The 21,470-nt window shown below is 48.0% G+C and overlaps 2 protein-coding genes across 9 annotated transcripts in view; one reads left to right on the forward strand and one right to left on the reverse strand.

Annotated features, from left to right (window-relative positions):
• Positions 1-21,470, forward strand: part of snx9b (sorting nexin 9b) — a 152,837-nt gene that overhangs the window by 113,730 nt on the left and 17,637 nt on the right. The window lies entirely within an intron of this gene.
• On the reverse strand, positions 1,753-21,082 carry rps6kc1 (ribosomal protein S6 kinase B1). Of its 4 annotated transcripts, none has more exons than XM_086018070.1 (16): positions 20,788-21,081; positions 19,895-19,930; positions 19,421-19,541; positions 18,808-18,923; positions 18,642-18,735; positions 18,037-18,090; positions 17,529-17,945; positions 17,286-17,410; positions 17,099-17,197; positions 14,785-14,832; positions 13,845-13,977; positions 11,460-12,953; positions 10,305-10,394; positions 5,152-5,234; positions 2,908-3,026; positions 1,753-2,575 (listed from the first exon to the last, which is right to left on the reverse strand). In XM_086018070.1, the coding sequence occupies exons 1-16, from the start codon at positions 20,887-20,889 to the stop codon at positions 2,383-2,385; spliced, it is 3,324 nt and encodes a 1,107-aa protein (XP_085874196.1). In that variant the 5' UTR covers positions 20,890-21,081; the 3' UTR covers positions 1,753-2,382. The 4 variants fall into 4 exon arrangements, with proteins under 4 accessions (XP_085874196.1, XP_085874198.1, XP_085874197.1 ...); XM_086018072.1 differs by having other exon boundaries at positions 2,931-3,026; positions 20,788-21,076; XM_086018071.1 differs by lacking the exon at positions 18,037-18,090 and having other exon boundaries at positions 20,788-21,082.

The following is a 21,470-nucleotide window of genomic DNA, read 5'->3' on the forward strand; positions in this document are numbered from 1 at the left end:
TGACATCATGGCTCTGACAGAAGCTGGAGAAGATGCCCGAGGTTCTCCGAGCGGAACTCTTCAGCTTGGCGCAAGAGTGCGTGTGCGTGCGCGCGCGCGCGTCTCCCTCGGCTACAGGAGTCCGCCTGGGCTTTGTGAGCTAAAGTCAAAGCGTCAAAGACAAAAACAAAAGTTGACCACCAGCAATATGAAACAGAGGGCAGGCCATTTGGCTGCCGCCTGCGTGCATGTGTGTGAGTAGAAGAGAAACGCCAACAGTCGGTGAGGGGGGGGGGCATGAGAGAGGTCCAGGAAGTTGGAGGAATATGCGAGGGGTCAACGCGGCCTGCAGGCTCCAGGGAGGGCTCACCATGAGAAGCGTTGCATCATGGGAGTCCTTGGCGTGTCCTCTCCATCTTGCCTGCGAGCAGACGGAGCCTTCCCTGGCGGCAAAGACACCGGCGCAAATACACGCGCGTGCACCTTGGCTCACTGGGCCCGACAAAAAGTGGCCAACGGTGAAAAGGAATCGGTCGAAAAAAGTAGACAAGCAAGTCGGGGTCCAAAGTTATGCAGCCGTCGGGGGGGAAAAAAAAAAAAAATCCAAATTGAGACTGGGAATTCGTGCTGATCTGGAATTTTGAAAAACGGCTGCTGTTTTGGTGAGCAACAGAAGGGCTCAGCAACGGAGCATAGCAAGTGAAGTCGCGTCATTCCCGGGATGCGTTTGAGGAAACATGACGTGACCTTTGTAAAGGCTCAACTTTTGATCCATCCCGTGAGACCTGTGAAAGCCAAACGCGGCGGCATCAAACGCCGATCTGAGAAGGAGCCACCCGAGACCGGCCTGACGTCGGCGGCGCCGAGCAAGATTGACAGGCTTCTCCTCGGCACCTCTCACCCCGAGCGCGCCGGCTAATGAGAGCCGGGGGCCTTGCGACGAGCGCTAATCGCCGCAGACTCTTGACCCCGGTGCCAATGAGGCGGGCGCAAGGGAAGGCGAGGCGGCGCCCACAACAACTTCCCTGACCTGCGCGCGCGTGAACATGTCATTGCGGCTGACACCAGCATCGAGCGAGAGGGTTCACGTTCAGTTCATTCACTCGCTGAAGTCTCGCGCGTTACTGTGCAGACATGAGATGATTATCGGGATTACATTTTGCGGCAACTGCACCCAAGGGAGACCTACAGTATGTGTAATTAATGACTCATTAGGGGGCCAGTCAGCCACTTCATTGGCTACACCTGAATGAGCTCACAAACGTATCTGGGGTGTGTGTGTGTGAGAATATCAAGTGAGTCACGATTGATATTTAAGCGAGTGTATTTATTGAAAATAAATGCCATGCACTTCCTAATCAGGTGTAGGACAAAAATGGACGAAATTCGGGCTCGGAATAGAAAGATCCACTATCCTAACCCAACTAAGCACTTTTTTTTTTTAAGTAAACAACATGTTTCCAGTGCAAAGAGCTCTCCTGCATTAAAATGAGTATTCAAGGATGGCACAAAACTGCGGAACAAGTAACCCGCATTAAGTGCATTTTTTTTTTCACAGAAATCAACTCATTCCAAATGGCGCTATGTTTGTCCTGCATGTCATTCCAAACCTGCATGTCATTCCCAACATTTTTTCAAATTTTGGACCTTTCCCATTTTTTTTCTGGAATTTCTTACTCTCCATTTTTGGGAAAAATATGCCGCGTGCATGGACTGCCGCCCTGGCGAGGCATTTCGAGCGACGTGGCTCAAAGAAAGCAAAAATGCAGCATGTTGCTCAAGTGTGTTTTTATTGTTTGCGTCGTTTTAGAGTCAGTGTGGTGTGGAAGGTACAGGCAGGAGGAAAGAAAACATTTGTTAATAGATGGACGTTGCAGTGCAGCATCTGCATGAATGCATGAATGACAGGACACCGTCACAGGAACGTTCCCCGTAAAGTTGGGTCATTCGATAAGTTTCGTCAATGTAAAACTTAGTGAAGGTATTGAAAGTGTTATTGACACAAAATCAGAGTTGTTACCTTACATGACAACATGAATTCAGTGCTTGGTGCAGTTTGTTCTATCAAAAGTTCTTTTTTTTCCCCAAAAAATCGGCCGACTATTTATTACGGAATTGCAGCCGATAATAATAATAATAATGCCCGACTACTTCTTGGCCATGTTTTGCTTCTTAACTTGCATAGTAGACAACCTGATATTGCAAGTGGCAGTATTTGAAAAATATTCCAAGAAGGGACATCCTCCGGTCTGGTTTGGGCGCGATAGCGTGAACGTTTTCCGGCCGCAAGACGCCCAAACGTCCGTGCACGCGCGTGGCCAAGTATCGCTTTGGCCGGGTCGCGGCTTTTGAAATGATGTGAACGGCACGTCGGGAGGCGGTTCCGCTGTTTGGCAATTCGACTCAAATCCAACCTGTGAATGGATTTTGGGCTCCTCTATTCCGTCTACTTGGGAGTTTCCCAGCATGCATCCCTGGAAGGGGCGGGCAGAATCTACTTGGTCCAGTCCACTTTGGCAAAGAAGGGGTGCGATTTGATGTCGTCCGCGCCGGCCAGTCCCGCGCCCAGCCTCTCGGCGGGGTTGTACTGCAGCAACTGGCAGAAAGCAGAGGGAGACTTCAACAACAATAATAATAATGCAGCATAAACGCCGTAGTTCCTGCGCCATATGATTCGGTTTTTCCATGATTTTTTTTTTTCTGACGCAGCTTCGGTTTTAGTCGATTCATCGGATCCATCGCAGAAATTGTGAATTCTCTTTGACTTAAAACCATACAACCGCGATGCTACATGCCATATGCGAATCCGAATCATATTTCCTTTCGCTAATCCAAAGATCCAATTTGTCAACGCCGCCTATCCATGAAACGTCGGATTCCTCCATAACTTCGTACGAGGGCTCGCTTTGATGCTAAAACGTGACACACATGCATGCGCTTTGCGCGGCCACCTGCTCCAGCAGCGATCTGGCTTCCTCCGACACCCACTCGGGGATGTTGAGTGCCGCGTGGCGTCCGATGCCTGCCGGATGGCACTGGAGCAGCGACTGCGGGGGAGAGAGAGCCATCAGCGCAAACGTCCAAAGGAAAAAAAATTTAAAAAAAATAAAAATAAGTGACGAAACCGGGGAAGGGACACCCGCTGAGCCTGGGCCGGCCGCGGAGGACCTGAAGCACCTGAAACAACACTGATGACGGCGCTTACGCTCTTGTTGCTCTTCTTGGAACTGTCACAGAATGGAAAACATACCGGGGGAGGGAAAAAAAAACAACAAAAAAAAAAAAACAGACTGCTTTTTACCACGAACCGTTTTGAAAAAGTTCCCTGAATGGTTAACCGGGAGTGATTTTTTTTTTTTTTTTAAAGCAAATTAGTGCACTCACCCCAAAATACAACCCCCCCCCCCCCCAAAAAAAAAGTAACTGAGGGAGTGAAAGAGAGCGCAAGACCTGTAAGTGCTTTCCCAAAGCGCACACTAAAGCCTTATTGTTGAAATAATTGACAATAATGGCCAGTAATCACCGTAGCGCAGCAGCGCATCTTCCGACGGACCAAAAAAAAAAAAACAACAAAAACACACAAAACGGCAGAGACGAGCTCGTATCCTTGTGTGTGTGGCAAGCTGTGCGTTTGTGTGCCCCCCCCCCCCCCCCGGCTGGATCTGTTGCCTCGCTCCCTCTCTCCTGATACGTGCTGCAGGACTTCTGGCTCGGTTCCTGGCTGCAGTCAAGACTGCCCCAGGCAAGATCTTATCCTGCAAGGATCAAGAGACACTATTTGCGCTCGTGTCGGGTGTGTTTGCGTGTGTGTCTTTGCCAGGACGGTGCCCAGACGTAATCATCAAAGGAGACATCTGTGTGACTGACTTTGGTTTTTTTGGGGGGTTTTTTCCCCAGGTAGGCGCACGTGCGCGCGCGTGTTGTTAAACACAATAACACCAACCTAACACCCACCCCCCCCCACCCACCCCACGACTCGTGTTTTGGACACTGATGGGCACCGTTGATGGCTGATAAGAAAATATGCCCACTGGCAAACAGTTACACTCTATTTAAATTTAATAGACAATGAAAAATTGAAGGGCCCTTTTGCACACACACAGTTTGTGTGTGTGTGTGTGTGCGTGCGCGTGTGTGTGTGGAGTGGAACCTCCAACGTAAAATACGATATTCGATTTATGCGGATTTCAAACAAAAGTGAGCGTGAATGTTGGTGACATTTTACAGAGGTGTTCACGTTGTCTGTTTTTGAATGAATTGAAATAACAATTGTAATTTTAAGTGTCAGAAGGAAAAAAAAAACGTAACCAGTGTGAAATAAGGCTACAGTAAAACAATCTGATTCATGTATTGCACTTTTTAATCGGCGTTTTAAAAAAAAAAAAAAAAAAAAATAGGCAAAGTAGTGGCAAAAGGAGAGCACAGCGCTGGGAGGCGAGTCTCTTCACATGAAGCTGGAATAAGGTTACGAACGGCATGCAGTGGACTCGATTCTCAGTTACCGCTCGTATCGTTTTATCTTCATGGAAATGTTGACTTTTTATCCGAGGTAAACGACACTTTCCAACTCGGAACTAAGAACGAAATTTTGGTGTCCTGAATGGAGGACCCGTACAAGATAATGACTGTCAGGTTTTTGTGGGATCCAAACTTCAAGTTGGACTTCATCTGTACAGGAAGGATAACTTATTACGTGCGTATTTATATTCCCATATGGGAGCTTCAGATACTAAAAAAAAAAGAGCTTCAAACGACGGACCCTCTCCTCATCCTGACTTTGGAGAGCCGCCCCTTTCAAGGCCCACGTAAACTTTGCGGTGCTTCTGCAAGAGCCCAGCGGTGCTCCGGGAGCCAGGAAAGAAACCCGCGGAGGGCCGACACTTTGGCCCGGCAGATGGAGCTCAAGCTGGGGGAGAAAGTCACACGGACACCCCTGGCACTCCCGGAGATCCAGAGCGAGGGGCGGCAGCCAAGACGCACCTCGCTCACACAAACGGCAACAAAACAAACACGCACACGCGCGCGCGCTCTGGCAAGACCATGCAGAGTGTGACAGCTGAATGCCAATCAACCTGCCGATATGCCACGATACCTTAGCAACCAAAAGGGGGAAGAAGAAGAAAAAAACAAAAAAACAAAAAAAAAAACACTTTTGGCTCATTTTGGACTCACCGTGCTTGTCAGGAGCTCAAACAGGATGGCGCCCAAACTCCACCAATCGCACGCGGCCGTCTCCTCGCCGACGCCTCCCACTTCTGCAAAGACAAAAAACACACCATGAGCGCGTCGCGAAAGACGCTGGCGTGATGGTCGGGGACCGTACGCAGGAAAAAAAAAAAGAAAAAAAATCCTCCGCTCGCCGCTGCTTTTAAAACAAGGAATGAAATCCGCTGAATGCGTGGCGGCTACTTCACTTTGAAAACGCTCGGCAAGTCCCCGGCCGACATCTTGAATCACTCAGTAATTCAGCGGACAAGCTGACTCGCTTTCTCTCTCTCGCGCGCGCGCGCACACACACGCGGGGAGTGTGTCTCATAAAAGCGCAATTTGCATAATAAAAAAAAAAAAAAAAGCAGTTAAATTGAGGAAACCGTCTGTGCCGCAACTTCACACCATCTGCATGACCCGACCTTCGAACGGCAAACACACGCTCAGACAAAACGCCGCACATGAAGAAATGGAAAGTGCCGGAAAAAAAACAAAGCAAAACGAAAAAAGAAAAAAAAAAAAAAACCTGAAAGAAAAGAGGAGCAAATAGCGCGGTGGCGTTTGGTTTTGTTCTCTTTGTGCAATTTGGAGGCGTTTTGCTGGGCTTGAGGCCTGCTTCTGGACCAGCCCTTCTTTCATCTGCTGCTTCATCTCTCATTTGTTTGTTGGTGACCGAATGAAATGCAACAATATCAAATATGTATGACTTCGATTGCTTTATTAATTCAGACAAAGTGCTGCGATTAAAAAACGGCCATCAAAAAGGGTCCCGTTTTTGTAACAGCAACAGTTGGCAGCTGTTACCAACGCAGGCTTCCCCATGTGATCCTCTTATTTGACACAAGATTGTGTTCTGTGACATTTATCCATCGCAAGAAAGACAAGACTCTACTTTCACCAGAAAAAAAAAAGTTTGTCGAGCTTTTTCCTCTCTTTAGTAATCAACAGTCGCACATGAGTTGGCTTCTCCCCCCAAAAAACGACAAAGCAAAACGCGTCCCTCCCCGCACGACGAGCCGAGATTCGCTGCCTAATCTGCGTCGTCGACTCAAAAGCTGTGCTGACCTCCAATCCAAAGCGATGCTCTTTTGCGCTCTCGTCTTTTTCGCTCGCCCCGTCCCGGCGTTTGCCAACTTTATGCGCGCACCCCACTTAAAGGGGAAGTCAACCTCAAAAATGTTCACAAGTCCAAACACGTCATTTTGATTACAATTGTGTTTGCGGACTACGAATTAAGCAGCAAAATCTATCTGATTTCATCCATCTCGGGGGGGGCGGCCATTTTGTCACTTCCGTCGACCGAAAATGACTCAACAACCAATCACGGCTCACCTGTTTTCTGAAGCTGAGCCCTTAGCACCTGTGATGTCATCTTCAGTCGACACAAGTGACAAAATGGCCGCCCCCTGAGATTTTGCGACTTAATTCGTAGTCCACAAACACAATATCAATTTGAGACTAGCGAGGCTGCAAAACGCACATTATTGTCAAGAACATTTGGGGTCTGACTTCCCTTTTAAGAGACAAAAGCCCGACACCCCTAACCCTCGCCAAAGTCAAAAAGTGCCCGTCCGCGCATGCTACTAGCTGCGCTCGGCACCAGATGGCTTCTCATGCCGCTCAACTTCACTTTGGAGAAGGGGCGCTGTTGGGGCTGCTCGCCCAGGGGGCGCCCGTGACCCCGTGCGTGCCCGGAGATCAGGCTCCTCAGCTGGGGGGACGTGAGAGACAAAGAGCCCTCGTCTCGCCGAGGCTGCCGGGGGAACTCTGCGGGCCGCGTGTGGCTCTCTTGCAGCCAAGGTTAGAGACGGCGATGATACTTTTGCGCGCGCCCTCACACACACACACACACACACACACACACACATTCACAGCTAACTGAGCAACCGGTCTTCAGGGCTCCCCAGGACTAGTGTTTTGACAGCCAAGGAGAGAAGATCGTCATTGAACGGACTAGTGATACCTGCGTAGCTGCTCGCTGGAGGAGCGATAGTGGGCGCGCGCGCACACGCGCTCACGTCTCAGAGCAAGGTCGATGTCGTCACAATGGATTAATGTCTAAGGAGCTGCAGGGAGAGTACAGTGAAGCTGGCTACACTTACCGCTCTGTCAGAGCGAGGCACGGAGCAAGGGGAGAAAGAGGACGGGGGGGAGGGGGGCGGCGGGGGGGGGGGTTAAGCGAGTCCAGAGGCCACAGGTCATCGCAAACAACTCTTCCGTGCCTTCAACTCGCATGTGCGCCAAACGCTTGAGATGGGGAAATTGAAGCGAGGGATGCAGAAGAGTTCGACAATGCCGCACGTTGACCTGGCGGCCTCTTCTGCTTCTTCCCCTTCTTCCCCTTTCGCACCAAAACAATGCCAGCGCGCGCACTTTGCTCGCTATCGCCAATCACATCTCGTCTCTCCTGTGGGCCGTAAGGAACTCTCGCGCTTCTCCTGTCGCGCCGACTTCCCCAAACGCTTCACGCGACTGCCAAGACGGCGTGTGTAATTTGGGGAAGGAGCTTTCGATGCATTTAAAAAAAAAAAAAAAAAAAAAAAAAAAAAAATGGTGCTGTCTTTGCATGACATTTCGTTGTGAGCCATTACGAGCGATTGTATTTTATGAAGTCGCACAAAAACGTGATTTTAAGCCTTTAATTCTGCGAGCGACAAAATGGTGATTAGCTCCCCAAGTTGTATTTTTTTTTTTTTTTTTTTTTTTTTTAACAATACCGCCATGCACAGAAGGGTACCAGTGATGATGATGATGACAATTGTAACTTGGAACCGCCTAGCTGCTCAGCAAAAATATGATCAAGTCGTCATTAACTTGCCAATAAGATTAAAAGATGCGTGTAGGCATCGGTTTAAGGAGTGATGACGTCATGTTAAAATTAAATGTTTTCAATGCATTTTTTGCGATTTTTTTAAATTTTTTTATTTTGTTCTTGCTGTTGATGATTCTGAAATCTTATTATAATTATCTGTGTACGGATGGTATGCTTATGAATTAATTATATTTACTCTAGGGACTAAAAAATGAAAATAAAATAAAAAGATCTGGACTGGAACACGCACATACACACAAATAAATGAAGAAAAAAAAATAATGTTCCCCTGAGCTGTCCTTGCCCCTCAATAGAAAAATGAATTCCCTTTTGCGATTACATTTGCTTCTGTTCATAAAACATTCAACTGCTTATTTTAGTTTAACTTTGGTTTGTCTATTTCAAAGCAAAACATTTGCCATCTGATGTTTATTAGCGATGACGAAAGGGTGGTAAAGTAAATAAGCACAAGTGCAGAATAAACAGATTAATACAGCAACAGTGGATTTTTCCAAGTGCACTCCCTGTTTTTTTTTTTGTAAGTGTGTGTGCGTGGGTGTGAATGCGTGTGCTTTAAAAACATGTTTCTCTCCTCCGTCCACACACACACATACATGTGAGCAGACCCCCTGCTAGCTCTCTGGCAAACAGTCATAAATCTGTCATCAGGAATGAAGCCATAGAGCTGACCCCGTCTGGATAAACAGCAATACATAACAAGGGCAAGATAAAACACACTCACACACACACACTCACCCCCACACACAATATATGGCGCTCGCAAACACAAGCACATACATAAAATGACTGCATGTGCTAAATGCAGATTTATACATTAGACAAAAGTCTAAAAAAAAAGAAAAAGATAACCAATAAAGGCAGACATAACGCATATAAATGCTAGGAGGGTGTCGCACGCCCCCTAGTGACGGATATTATTACAACGTGATGCCCACATGAGGAAAAATACGATATGTTGTCTTCGACCTCGCAATGTGGTTTTTCTGATGATCCTGTACATGTTTTTAAAATGAAATATCTTAAGAAGATATTATAGACAAAGTATGGAAAGCTCAAATCCAACCCGCAATAGCCCTGATGTTTTTTATTGTATTAAGGCGCAGGATTATTCGGATTATTGTCTTTCGGTTATTTAATCAATTCTGTGCCTCATCCCCTGAAGATGCTGTGTGCACCCTGGTGATTGACTGCGTTTGCCTTTTTACAAACTGAGCAGAATCATTTCTTTACATGAAATAGCTTACACCGTGATTTTTATCCAAAGGAATTGTGATTTGTTTTTTTTTTTTTATGTAAATGTGCGTGTGAAAAATATGTATTCATTTACAATATGTTCTTTAATTTTTATTTAAAAAAAATATCTATTTTAAATTGATTGAAATACTTTCTGCCCATTTTATTTAAAAATAAAATAAAAAAAACAATTTGTCTTCTATTTAAAAAAATAATAATAATAATAATAAACACAAATGCCTGCTTGTATTTCATTAGTACACTTGAACTAAAAGGCAATCGCAAGGAAATACACGTTTAGATTTGCGACAAAATGTCCAAGTGATCACTGTCCGCCTTCCGGAGAAAACGAGGATGAATTACACGACACCTCGCCTTCCTGCAAGAATAAAGAGCATGAATTTGAGAATCGCTCATTTAGTGGCAAGCGGTTTGCTTTGGACAGCTTTGCAACAACATGCCAGAGCTGCCACAAGCCTGCCGGCGGCAACAAACCAGGCCTGAGCTCACACACTCCAGCTGGCCTCACCGTTGCGCAGCAGCACCCTTTAGAGGCGCACAAAACAATTACAACTGCAAGGCTTTGGCAGAAAAGCGCCTTTTGATTTTCAACACCTTTGAAGGAGTTTTAAAATATGAAGAAAAAAAAAAAACGTCACAGGGATCATTTGTCGACACGGACCAAAAAAGGTGACTGTAGTCTGTGTAGGACTAAATTTGCGCCATGGTGGCCAGACTGGAGGAGAGTCCGTAAACGACAGGTTAGCCATTCAACGGCCAGCCGAGTCCTTCTCACGCGCTGACGCCCACGTCACTCACCGGGATGGGCCCCGCCTTTGAGAGTCGCGCGCACTCAAAAGTCGCCGCTTAATACGGGAGAACATGATGATGGCAACCCCAAGTGGACAAAAATGATTCCTGCGCTTAATTGTGTTTTATCATACAAAATCAATTACCATCCAATTACTCTCGTAATTGACCGGATAATCGATAGAATGCCAGATTCTAAAAACCACTCAGTTATCAAACACACGAATTTCGCACGCCGTACCTGGTGCGCAGTACATGTTAGCGCAGGCCTCTTTGTCACAGGACTCCTCCACATCACTCCAGCTGCAGAAGTAAGTTAGCTGAACATGACCTGCAAGAAAAAGATTATTTATTTTTATTTTTTTTCTTTACATGTCGCAGCGCGCACCGCCGAGTGTCCCTCTGACTTTGCACTTTTCGACTTGTTTGCCCGCCTCTACGCGCTTCCTTCCTTTGCGTTGGACTACAATCCCCTCCGTGAGCCGTTTCAAGCGCAGCGCCTCGGCGATTACTCCTGTTTAGCGGCTACCCGTTAACGCCGTCATTAGAACTAATGGTGTCATTAGGTAGCCGCGGCCATTAGCCCGGCCGGGCTAGCCAGAATGATGCACCGCACTACTTGGTTGATGGGCCCTTTCCAACAATAATTACCACGGGGGAGACTAAAACAGCCACTCAGCTAATTAGACGCTTGTTGATAACGAGGTGGAGAGAGATGATTGTGGGAGCACAACAGAAGAAAATGGGGAGGAATTTGTGACCCAGTGAAACGCGCTCCCTTGTCTTTATTTTGCTGGCGAGATCACGACTGATGAGGGGGGGGCCGGGCGCCAGGCGATAGCACGCCACGTACATATGCTGGAAGGTGACTCACCTCCCAAGCAGCCGTCTTTCCTTTCATGGTTCTTTTATTCACTTGTAAATTTCAAAAGTGACTGAGGGCATTGCTTGCAGAGTTAATTATGGCTGTGTATTTAAAGACACGCAGCCCGGTGTAGCTTAATGCTAACTCCAAATGGCATCTGTGTTACCAATCTCTGATGGCAGACTATAGCAGCACTCCCAGTCATATCATCTTTATCCTCCGCATAGAATGACTAATATTAGCCGTACTGGTGAGAGGATTTGAGAGTAAAGCAATTGTCGCTAAAGCGTTATTGCCTATGGATGATACAAGATTAGGGATGGACCGATATTTGGCTTTTTGGCGAATATCGGCATCGGCCTTTTTTAAAACTGTGCCGGCCGATAATTAATTAGTTCCTTTGCGAGAGATTGTACACTTTTTGTTTGGTGGCGTGACGCGCCGATTTGTCTGATGTTAAATTTGTTCCCCGGTTGAAAGTTTGGGAGAACTTGCCGTTTTGTGTTGAACTCGCACCGGTTGCCATCTCACCTTGGCGATCGAGGAGGATGTTGTTGGGATTGAGGTCTCGACAGATGATGCCCTCCCGGTGCAGGCAATCCAGCGCCGTCACCAGCTGGACGGCCCAGCATCGGACAAACGCCTCCGGAATGCAAGCCTGCGACGCGGCCAGCGACAACTCATCCAGCTCGGCGAACAGCCGCGAAACCCCCTTGTCGAATTCGACGGCGCCGGCCGACGACGACTCGGCGTCGGGCTCCGGCGCCGGGTCGCGGGCCCGCGCGTCGGCGTTGGCTATGGCGTCGCCGTCTACCGCTTTGTCACTGAGGGGGGCTGCCGCTGGACGGCCCGCGGCCAGCAAAGAGTCATCATTCGGGCACGAGGGTTCAACGGGCATTTCCTCTCGGTCCTTGTGTCCAAAAGTCAAGCTGTAGTCATCCCAGAGGGAGGTCAAGAGGGATGAAGATGCAACAGCGGGGTCACGTTTTGCACACGGAGATGAAGGCCGCTGCTCTTCCTCTCCCTGCGGCTGGCCGGGGAGCTGTAAAACATCCGGCTTGATGGACCTCTGAGGGGAGGTCGCGACCTCAAGGCCCGGACACGGCGTGGAAGTGTCCGGTTGCTCTTGTTGAGAGTCAGCGGCCCCGCTCGCCACGGGAAGGTTGACCAAGAGGTCCGGCGGATGACCCTCGTCCTCCGCTGCCGCCTCTTTAAAAGAAATGACCGGCACTGACTCATTGGAGCCTTTATCGCTGTAATCTAAGCCCCAAAGCTGCGCACTGTGACCCTTGACCTCCGGAGCCGGCTCGAGAAGGTCCGCCGCCGTTTCAGATGCGGAAAAGGCAGGGGGCGGTTTGTGGGAGGCGGGCTGCTGTTGCTCCGCCCAGTCTTGGCAGGTCACCTCGCTCGCGCTGTCTTTGCTGTCGATGCGGAAAAACTCCATGGGCGTGCGCTTGGACTGATCCAGAGACGGCGGCCCGGCCGAGGTTGCGCTCGGCGACCCGTCGCCAGGCGAGCGGGCGGAGAAGCCGAGCTCCTGACAGCTGACGGGCGAGGACGGGCCGTCGCTGCCGAGCAGCGAGCGGCTCTGCGAGGAGGCGGTGGCCGTCTCGGTCGCCACCTCAAAGGACACTTCCTGCTCGCTCCCCGCGTCCCCGTCCACCTCCAGAGCGTCCGGCTCCACTTTGTCCTGCTCGTACTCGTTGCAAAGCGTCAGATAACTGTTGGTGCACTCCTCCTCGGAGGTGGCGCCCGAATCCGGGGTGGCTGCCACTTTCTTGCGAAGCCTGGCAAAGAGGCCGCTTTTACCTGGAGAGGCGGCCGGGTCGTTGACTTCCTTGTTTGCGTGCGCCGCACAATCCAAATGGCGAGCAGCAGGCCCGGAGCCCGAACTCGCTGAGTCCAAACCCGGGTGCGGCGAGTGCACGGCTACCGTGTGGCTCTTCTGGATGAAAGGAATGTCAAAGCTCTCGTCCGGATGGGAATTGCGAAGGTACTTTCCGATGTGGGACCACAGCTTTCCACCTGCACACCGAGGAAAGGGGGATCAAAGTGGGGTTGATTTGTTGTCAGGAAGGAAATTAGACTGGTCAAACCTTTTTTTTAAATCAATACGTTTGTCAAAATTGAAGCTAGGGATAGCCTTTGTTGGTTTTTGCCTTTTTTTTTTTTTAAATGAAACCAAGATACAATGATTCTAAATAAATAGCTTCACGCTGTTTATTGCCACTCTCAGTTTACTATCAAACTAAACAACCGCATAGCTTAGCCTAGCTTAACGCTACAGCTAAAAGGCAACTAAGTTTTGGTGCTAAAACCATTCGAGCGATGGACTGAACTAAAAACGTTGCAGCAACACACACAGACAGACAATATAACCGCACTCAGTCATACATTTTTTATCCTCTGCGAAGAACAACTAATATCAGTGCTGTACCAGCAAGCAGAGGACGTCTCAAAAAGCAATGCCATCCGTCTGTCTTATACTGCCCCCTGATGGCCATGGCATGCACACCAGAATGAGCAGCACAATGGCTATTCATTTGACGCAGTGGGATTAAAAACGGTTCAATTGGCATGACTCTATCTTCTTTTTCGTTCCATTGAATGATGACAATCTTACGGAGTGAGACTTTTCCTCAGTCAAATCCACATGAAAACGTTTTTAAGGCTCGAGTGAATAAATGGCGTTTCCATGTATATGAGGCTTCGGTTTATTCTAAGTCTTCCCCAACACTCCAAAGCACCGCCTGCCCAACGCGAGAGAGATGTAAGGAGGCCCAGGTGTTGGCGTAGCTAATGAAGCGTGGCGCCACCTGGTATCAGAATAACGACCCGCGACACACAACCGTCTCCATCAAACATCTGCCCGGGACAAGGGCACGCCAAGACGAGCGTAAAGAAGAAGCGTCTCACCCTCGGCGTGCTGCAGCAGCAGGAAAACGGTGTCCTCCGAGTCGATGAGCTTCTTGAGCTGCACCATGTGTGGCACCGAGCGCGGCGTGATGCTCTTCTTGACTCGGCTGCAGTCGCTGCTCTTCCTCAAGCCCTGAAGTAGGCGGAAAGCACCAGCGTAGACTATTTGTGTTGACCTTCCCTATCTTGTCAAACGACATCATCGGGCGGGTGGGGAAAAAATGGCATCGCAACGGCCATGTGACACTTTGAGCGACGGATATTCGAGCGCAAACGTACAGCAACGCACGTGACAGTACTCAAAGGCGTATATTCTTTATCCTCTGCGAAAAAAACGACTAATAATACCCACAGTTTAGAGTTATTTATGACTGCATGACTGTGATAATGCCCCCTGCTGGCCAAGTCACGTATACCAGAAGGAGCCTGAATGGATCCATCATGGCGCCACAAGCGATTTCATTCCTTACGTTCTTAAGTATAACTACAGTATCGCGTGTGCGGATGGGAGTGTGGCAAAGGGGAAATCGACCGTTATCGACTAATGTCAGCTACGCCCCGACGCAAAGTCACCGGACCCATCAAGCCACATCCGGGCGTGTGACTTTCAAAGAGCCACACAAATCTCACACATCAAGTTCACATTGGCAGCAAGTGTCTGCAGATACGTCTATATACGTGCGCGCGTGTGTGTGTGTGCGGACACGTGTGTGTATCTATGTGAAGTCATCTGTGCCCGCGCTGCGCGTTGACATCTGGCACGCGTCTCACACCTGAGAGCAGAGGAGCTGACAGGGACAGGCCCATTAGAATCAATTACAGCGGTCACACACGGGGGCGTCTGGCACACTTCACACTCACAGTCAGGACAACCACCATGCGGGATGCGCACGCACACACACACACACACACACACACACAGCAACTACAGTATACGTACTTTGACGACGAACATCTCTCGTGTTCTCTTGTCCATGACCAAAAGAACCTGTGATGGAAGAGTGTCATTAATCGGCAGTTTATGAACACACACACACACATGGCGATGACATCCCCGTTGTTCAATGACGGGCTCACATTCCGCAGGAGAGGGTCAAAAAATAAATGTTGGTCCCGAAATGAGACTGGTAAAGGGGGGATTAACCCATCAGGCCCTGCTGTGTTTACCAAGGCAATGTCACAGCCACGAGACACTGATTTAAGCACATTAGGGCTGAAATTATTAGCTGATTAGCCGAGCAGATGGGCACAAACAAATGCGTTTCCAGTCAATTATTCAGCAAAGACACGGAACATTTCAAATTTAAATCTTGCACATTGTGGTAGTTGGCCGGTTTTGATTTGGGAGTGACTTTTTTTCTCAACGTTCCATATTGAACACGTTTGAAGTGATTGATTACACGCAGAACAAAACTAGCCGTTGACTCAACTTTACATGTTTGCTGCTTTCGTACGGGAGAACACGTTTCAATGCTGCCGAGGAATATTGCGTAATAAAATGCCATTCAAACCCTCGAGTACGTACATATTTGCCAATGCTACTATTCATTTGCCCGTGCATAAAATGTGATAACCTATTAGAGCCTTTCCCGCTTTAAAAGTCCAAATATTATTAGGTATATGAGGAGGATTTACGATGCTGTATTTTTTATTTCTTTCCGGCACGTGTCCACAAAGACGACCTCGGGACTTGCCTCCACCACTCGGTGAGATCTTCATTTTCGCCTCTTTTCCGTCCTAACATCATCATCGCTCTCGTGCTCCATCATCGCCCTCTCCGGGGAGATCTCCAGCATATGTGCGCGACCCGCCGAGTGACTCTGTGTGTGCGTGCGTGCGTTCTTTCCGTGTGACCCTGGCTGGGACCAAACAGGTGCAGGCTAAATGGATATGAATGGAGATGTGAGTAAACAGAGCGGTGGTGCTAGCCAGGGCGCTAATATAATTAAGACACAAACATCAGGGAGGGGTGGGTGGGGGCCGGTGTAGGGGAGCGGGGGCGGGGGGGGGGGACAGCGGGGTGAGGAGCTCTCTCCATCTGTCTCCTCTGTCCCCATTAAAAGTGAAAGGCGCAAGGATGAGACGAGGAAAGGGGGCGAGCCGGGCGGCGTTTTTGCGATTGCTTGAATTGTGAAGCCGCTTTTAAAAGTGATGGACTGCTGAACTTGAGGCACATCGTCAACGCGCCGGTGTTGTGTCAACATTTTCCTTTGGGTTTTGCGTGCGTCCGTGCGTGTGTGTAGGATGAGCGTCATTGATTCAGTGTTGTACGGCGCTCGCCAAGTCATTTCATGGCTGAGTGGTGAGCTTGCTTCGCCGGCAGCTGGCCGACAGAACCGGCAACCCAAACTGACCTTGGTGGTAGTCATAACTGCTGCTAATCGTGCGCACGCACACACACGCACACGCACACGCACACACACACACTATCTCTCGCTGCTATATTATCAAGTCAATCTTTTATGTTTTATTGCCGTTGAAAGATGGCTGAAGCAGGAGGGGAGGCGCGGGGACGGACTGTCCATATTTATCGGGACATGATTCAACTAATATCGAGTACTGCACTGGCGTGAACAAAGTGTCTCGTGAAGACGTTCGTGTTTCACCTTGGCCCCGTCATTTCACCAACTCGCATTTTTTTTCCTGTTGAACCTAACTAATGATTATTATATTTAGGAGTGTGTATGTATTCAAAACAAATCGTGAATCGTACATGGCGCACTGTAATTAATGTTATTGCAACATAGGCAATTTTCAACATCCATTGTTAGCGAGATTCCCATCACCGTAACCCTGCGATTAGCGTGACAATAATAATAACACAGAAGGTTTTTTTTGGTTTTTTTATATAAAGAAGAAGTCACCCCAAGCTTTTTTATTTTCTATGCAGGCCCACTAGTTGAAACAAAGCATTCTGATGAAGATGGCATTTGTGAAACGTGAGTTAAGATGCAAATTTCCACCCGTTTTGAGCCATCTCAGGGGGCGGCCATTTTGTCACGGATGCTCAGGGCTCAGATAACGACCAATCATGGCTCAGCTTCAGAAAACAGGTGAGCTGTGATTGGTCGTTACCTGAGCCCTGAACAACTGGGATGTCATTTTCAGTCGACGGAAGTGACAAAATGGCCATCCCCTTTTCCTATCAAACTCATATTCCACAAACGCAATATTAATCACAATGGCTTGTTTCTACTAATGGGCCTGCATAGAACATATTCTTGAAAAAAAATGTTTGGTTCGACTCAACTGACCTTATCGATGACGCCCAGCACCCTGTAAGCGGCAAGATCATCGGAAAGACTGCGCTGGCTCCCTCTGCTGGTGGACGCGCAGCACTGCGCCCCCATCACCTGCAACCCAAACGGCGGTTCAGGGAGATTGAAAATCCCCCGCCCCCACCCCCCAAAACAGAGCAGTTTCTGTTTGGCCGCGGCTCACCACTGTTTGTGTAGACCCTTGGCCCATATTGCTGCGAAGATGTTGACTGGAGATTTGCTCTGCGCGCATCAGGTACTCGGCAGTCTTCTTCTTGACCGCCTCCCGCCGCGCGGGGCTCGGCTCACCTGTGGTGTGACGTTAGCTCACTCGTGAGATTTTGAAGGCCTTTGTGACAGGAACTAAGGACGCGCATACGACAAGGGGCTCAAGGAATGGATGATTTACGCCCGTGCCCACTCTGACCTTGAACACCTTGCAGCAGCAGGTCCACTCCGCTGCGGTAGAAGGAGAACGCCGCCTGGTAGTCTTGCTCCTTCTCCTTCTGCGCAGCCACGCGGATGAGATGGCCGGCTTTGTCCAGGTAGTCGGTCTTCAGCTTCTCCTTGAGGCCGCCGGCTTTCTTGGAGAAGAGCGACGCGCGGCCAGGTCGGCTGACCTCCGGCTTGGGGCCCAGGGAAGCGGGGGCGGCGGGCGACGGGGGGCGGTGATGATCGTGCAGGGAGGGCAAGCGAGGGCTGCTGCTGCTGCTGCTGCTGCTGGCGGCGCCCCCCTGTGGCTGCTTCGGAGAGGTGCGGCCCAAGGCCATGCCATCGTCGAGCTCAGCCAGAGAGTCGGTGTCCACAGCCAGGGAGATCAAGTCGCTGCTGTCGCCGGACGGGCCTGGGAAACGTGTGGATGGAAGAAATATAGCCACACGTGAACATAAATAGTATCGCTAATCCGATCTATAACAAGGATAACTCTTATCTACCTCCATACTCGGACGTGATTGTCAAATCTTCTGCACAACTGAGGTCTCTTTGAACTGAAGAAATGCAAATGTCAGGATTCGGATAGTAAGATTAATTTTCATGTCTTTTTCTTTAGCTTTTTTTGTGTTTTTCTTATCTAGGGAAGGGAATTCATTCAGTGATGCGATACCACTTAATGATCTGATCTCAATGGACGGGACTGAAAAAAAACAAAACAAATGGGCTTGTTTGCTTTAACGCTGTCATATCTTCAACTTTGAATACAAATGTATGCACGCATAATCTATCATATATCCTAAAAGTAGGCAATTTACAAAGCCCTGAATATAAAAGCAATACTTTGGCACCATCTTGTGGCTTCTTGGTGCCATGAAAATGTGTTGAAGTGAGGGGAGGAGCTTCATTTGGACTTTGTCCAACTCGGGTTAGATTTTTAGTCCATTTCTAGCCACGGCAAGACATCGTTATAGAATTTATATTATCTGTGTATAAAATGAGCAGGTCAATATTTAAAAATGCCTTTTATGCACAATAGCATGAGTATGGAAGCTTGCGTCGCAGCGTTCATTCGACGAGGAAGTGTACGGTAAATATGAGAACGTACCATCCGAGCTGCAGTCTGACAAAGTGTCAGCCAGGAATTCGGAGAAGGGCTCGGACGGTCCGATGAGCTCCGAGCCGTCGTGGACCTCGCCGCCCTGGACGGCACGTGTCAAAATTGTGTGTTAGGATTGTGGGTGCGCGCGCATTTATTCATGCCAACGTCTTACCTTGAAGAACTCCTGGATGTGCTGGCTGCAGTACAGAGCGGGAATGTTGGCAGAGAACTGCAGCAGATCCTCCAAGCACTGTCTCCTTTCCTCAATCACGGAGTCATCGAAGCGACCTGAAAGTGGCACCCGTAATCTCGACGCGCTGAATGAAGTCTATCTGCTGTGTCAGTATGCTGCGTATGAGCTCGGCAGCTCCAGAGTATTATTACGTTAACAATGGACATTATGCTTTCTGTTATTATGTTGATCACCAGCAAACACCAAGGAAACTTGAAAAAAAATTCCCTTAAATAGTTCATCTTCAACCTTGAGTTTTCCAAAAAGTACATTTTTAGTATCATAGTAAGGAACCATTGTACTACTGGACAAAGTAATAGCATCAACCACAAGGGGGCAGAACAAGATTTGGTTTTTTTTGTTTTTTGGGGTTTTTTTTTTAACAGTTTGCAACGCGAGTCTTCTTATCACTATCAATTAGGTCATTAGGCCTAGATGGAAATATTTGGACATCAGAGAATCAAGATAGATGTCATTAAAAATGTAAAAGGAGCCAATTACTGTGTAAATGAACATTAATTGTAAATAATGAGCACAGTACAAGGGTACTTACCAAAAACTTTGGCCTTGGCAAAGGGAGGAAAGAGTTCCGACTGGCTACAAACATTCTTGTGCAGCTGCCAGAGGTTGTGGTGAAGTTTCCGAAAGTCGCTGTACCTTTTCCACACCGTTATCTGGAGAATGAGTGACAGACAGCGCGATGGGGTGATGGGAACGGAAACGTAAAAGAGCTTAAGTCGAGATCCGCAGATCCAGTTGCTACTTTTCTTGATTACTTGTGGGCAACAAACTAGGCTCACTCCCCTGTTAAAAATCTTTCTTCCTCAAGACTTCCAGGCAGTAATTGACCTCATGCTGAATGCATTAGCACTGCTTCCGGGGAAGAGTGCATTCCTAAATGAATGTCTTTACTGAAAAGTCCAAACTCTTTTGAAAGAAATGTGTGTCCAAGAATAGGGCAAACCAGTAATTAATGTGTAATTCTCACGAGTGATGTCACCGATTTAAAAATGTTTGCATGTCTTACCTCTTGGACGTCCTCTGGGTTCTTCCGAGAAATGATCTGTGTAAAAAGCAGAGGCGGAGGAATGGAGTCAGGATTATAATCCGATTGTTCTTGTGAGCACTGACACAAATATGAGCAGGGATGGTGACAATGGGTGCCTTATATAGTGAATGGCCCTGCAGAGGGAATTGGAGACGTCACCAGTACATTATAAAGGGGTGAATATAAATAAGGATTAACTCTCTGATCCATCCTATCTGTACGTCTAATTAGTCATAGTTTCACATTTTAGTTGGATGAATTACAGTTGAGTAAATTACAACATTTGATTTCTTCTGCGTTTCACCGCTACGCAGATTTCGTATTTCAGGACTTCTACTTACGTTAACTCATCAATGACGTTTTCTCTGTGCAGTATTCCACGCACAAAACTACGCAAATTTCGTACTTCTAGTCCATGTAGCCGTAATGTAGGAATGTCGTTTCCTCGGTATTCCTAACACACCACTACGCAGATTTCCCCATTTCGTAATATTAAAAATCCTGTATGTGTAAAGTGGAACAAGCCATTCGGTCATATCAAATATATCCCCCCACGACCCAAGATTATGTAACCCAACCTCCTCTACACACTTTAAGATTAGTGTTATTCGTGTTTCTTAGTGAATCACTTCGTTACGCAGTTTACGCCTGGCTATGGGTCAGGTTCATTTACGGTGGTGATGGCAAATGCTTTAGTAATTACATGATAACAACCTTAGGGCGCAGAAAAATATTATTTCAAAGGGGAAAATAACCAGGGAGACACAAAAGATAACCACCAACACTCATATAGCTCGACTATTTTAGTGCGAGCTAGCTGCATAGCATTAGCATTATTAGCCATAGCTGTCAATTGAACTGCCACCACTCACCCGCGCGGTCACTTTGTACACTGTGTAGCCTTTGCGGTGCTTCGTGGGCTCCGTGACGGTATAAAAACGAGCGAAATCCCCGCTGTCCCGCTGCGATATCATTCTGATAACAACATTGCCGAAAGCTAGCAGCCGGCTAAGCCGTACACATCCATTCACTTTGACAGCGGCGGCGGAAAATCCAGTGGGAGTGAGAGCTCACTCCCTCAGCGAAATCTATGGCACACTGGCGTATGTGTGAGAGCGCGATAAGGACGGGAATACAGTGTCGCTCACACACTGCTGAACATTTTAGTCAAAGACACGCTGACGTATGTGTGAGAGCGCGTCAGGAACAAGACAGGACTACAGTGTCGCTCATACACTGATGAACATGTTTTTCGCTTCCATACTTCGCAAATATTCTCACACATTCCAGATGTTTTTTCCCCGCTCATGCAATCAGGAAAACAGTTTAATGCTACAGTATATCGCTACAAATAGGTGACTACATAGTTCTCAGTCTTTGCATGTTCAATAAGTGTATTTCCTCAACCACAATCATAAGTTCATTTCAGTCCTATATGGTATTTCACATTAATCAAAAGACAATACAAAAATCACGAATCTACCTGTAACATTGTGACACTATTGATAACAATGACAACAATTGAAGATACAGTGCATTTCATCGCCAGTGCAAA

This window comes from Filicampus tigris, chromosome 20, assembly GCF_054856515.1.
Source record: "Filicampus tigris isolate MCC_2025a chromosome 20, RoL_Ftig_1.0, whole genome shotgun sequence".
Classification (NCBI taxonomy): domain Eukaryota; kingdom Metazoa; phylum Chordata; class Actinopteri; order Syngnathiformes; family Syngnathidae; genus Filicampus; species Filicampus tigris.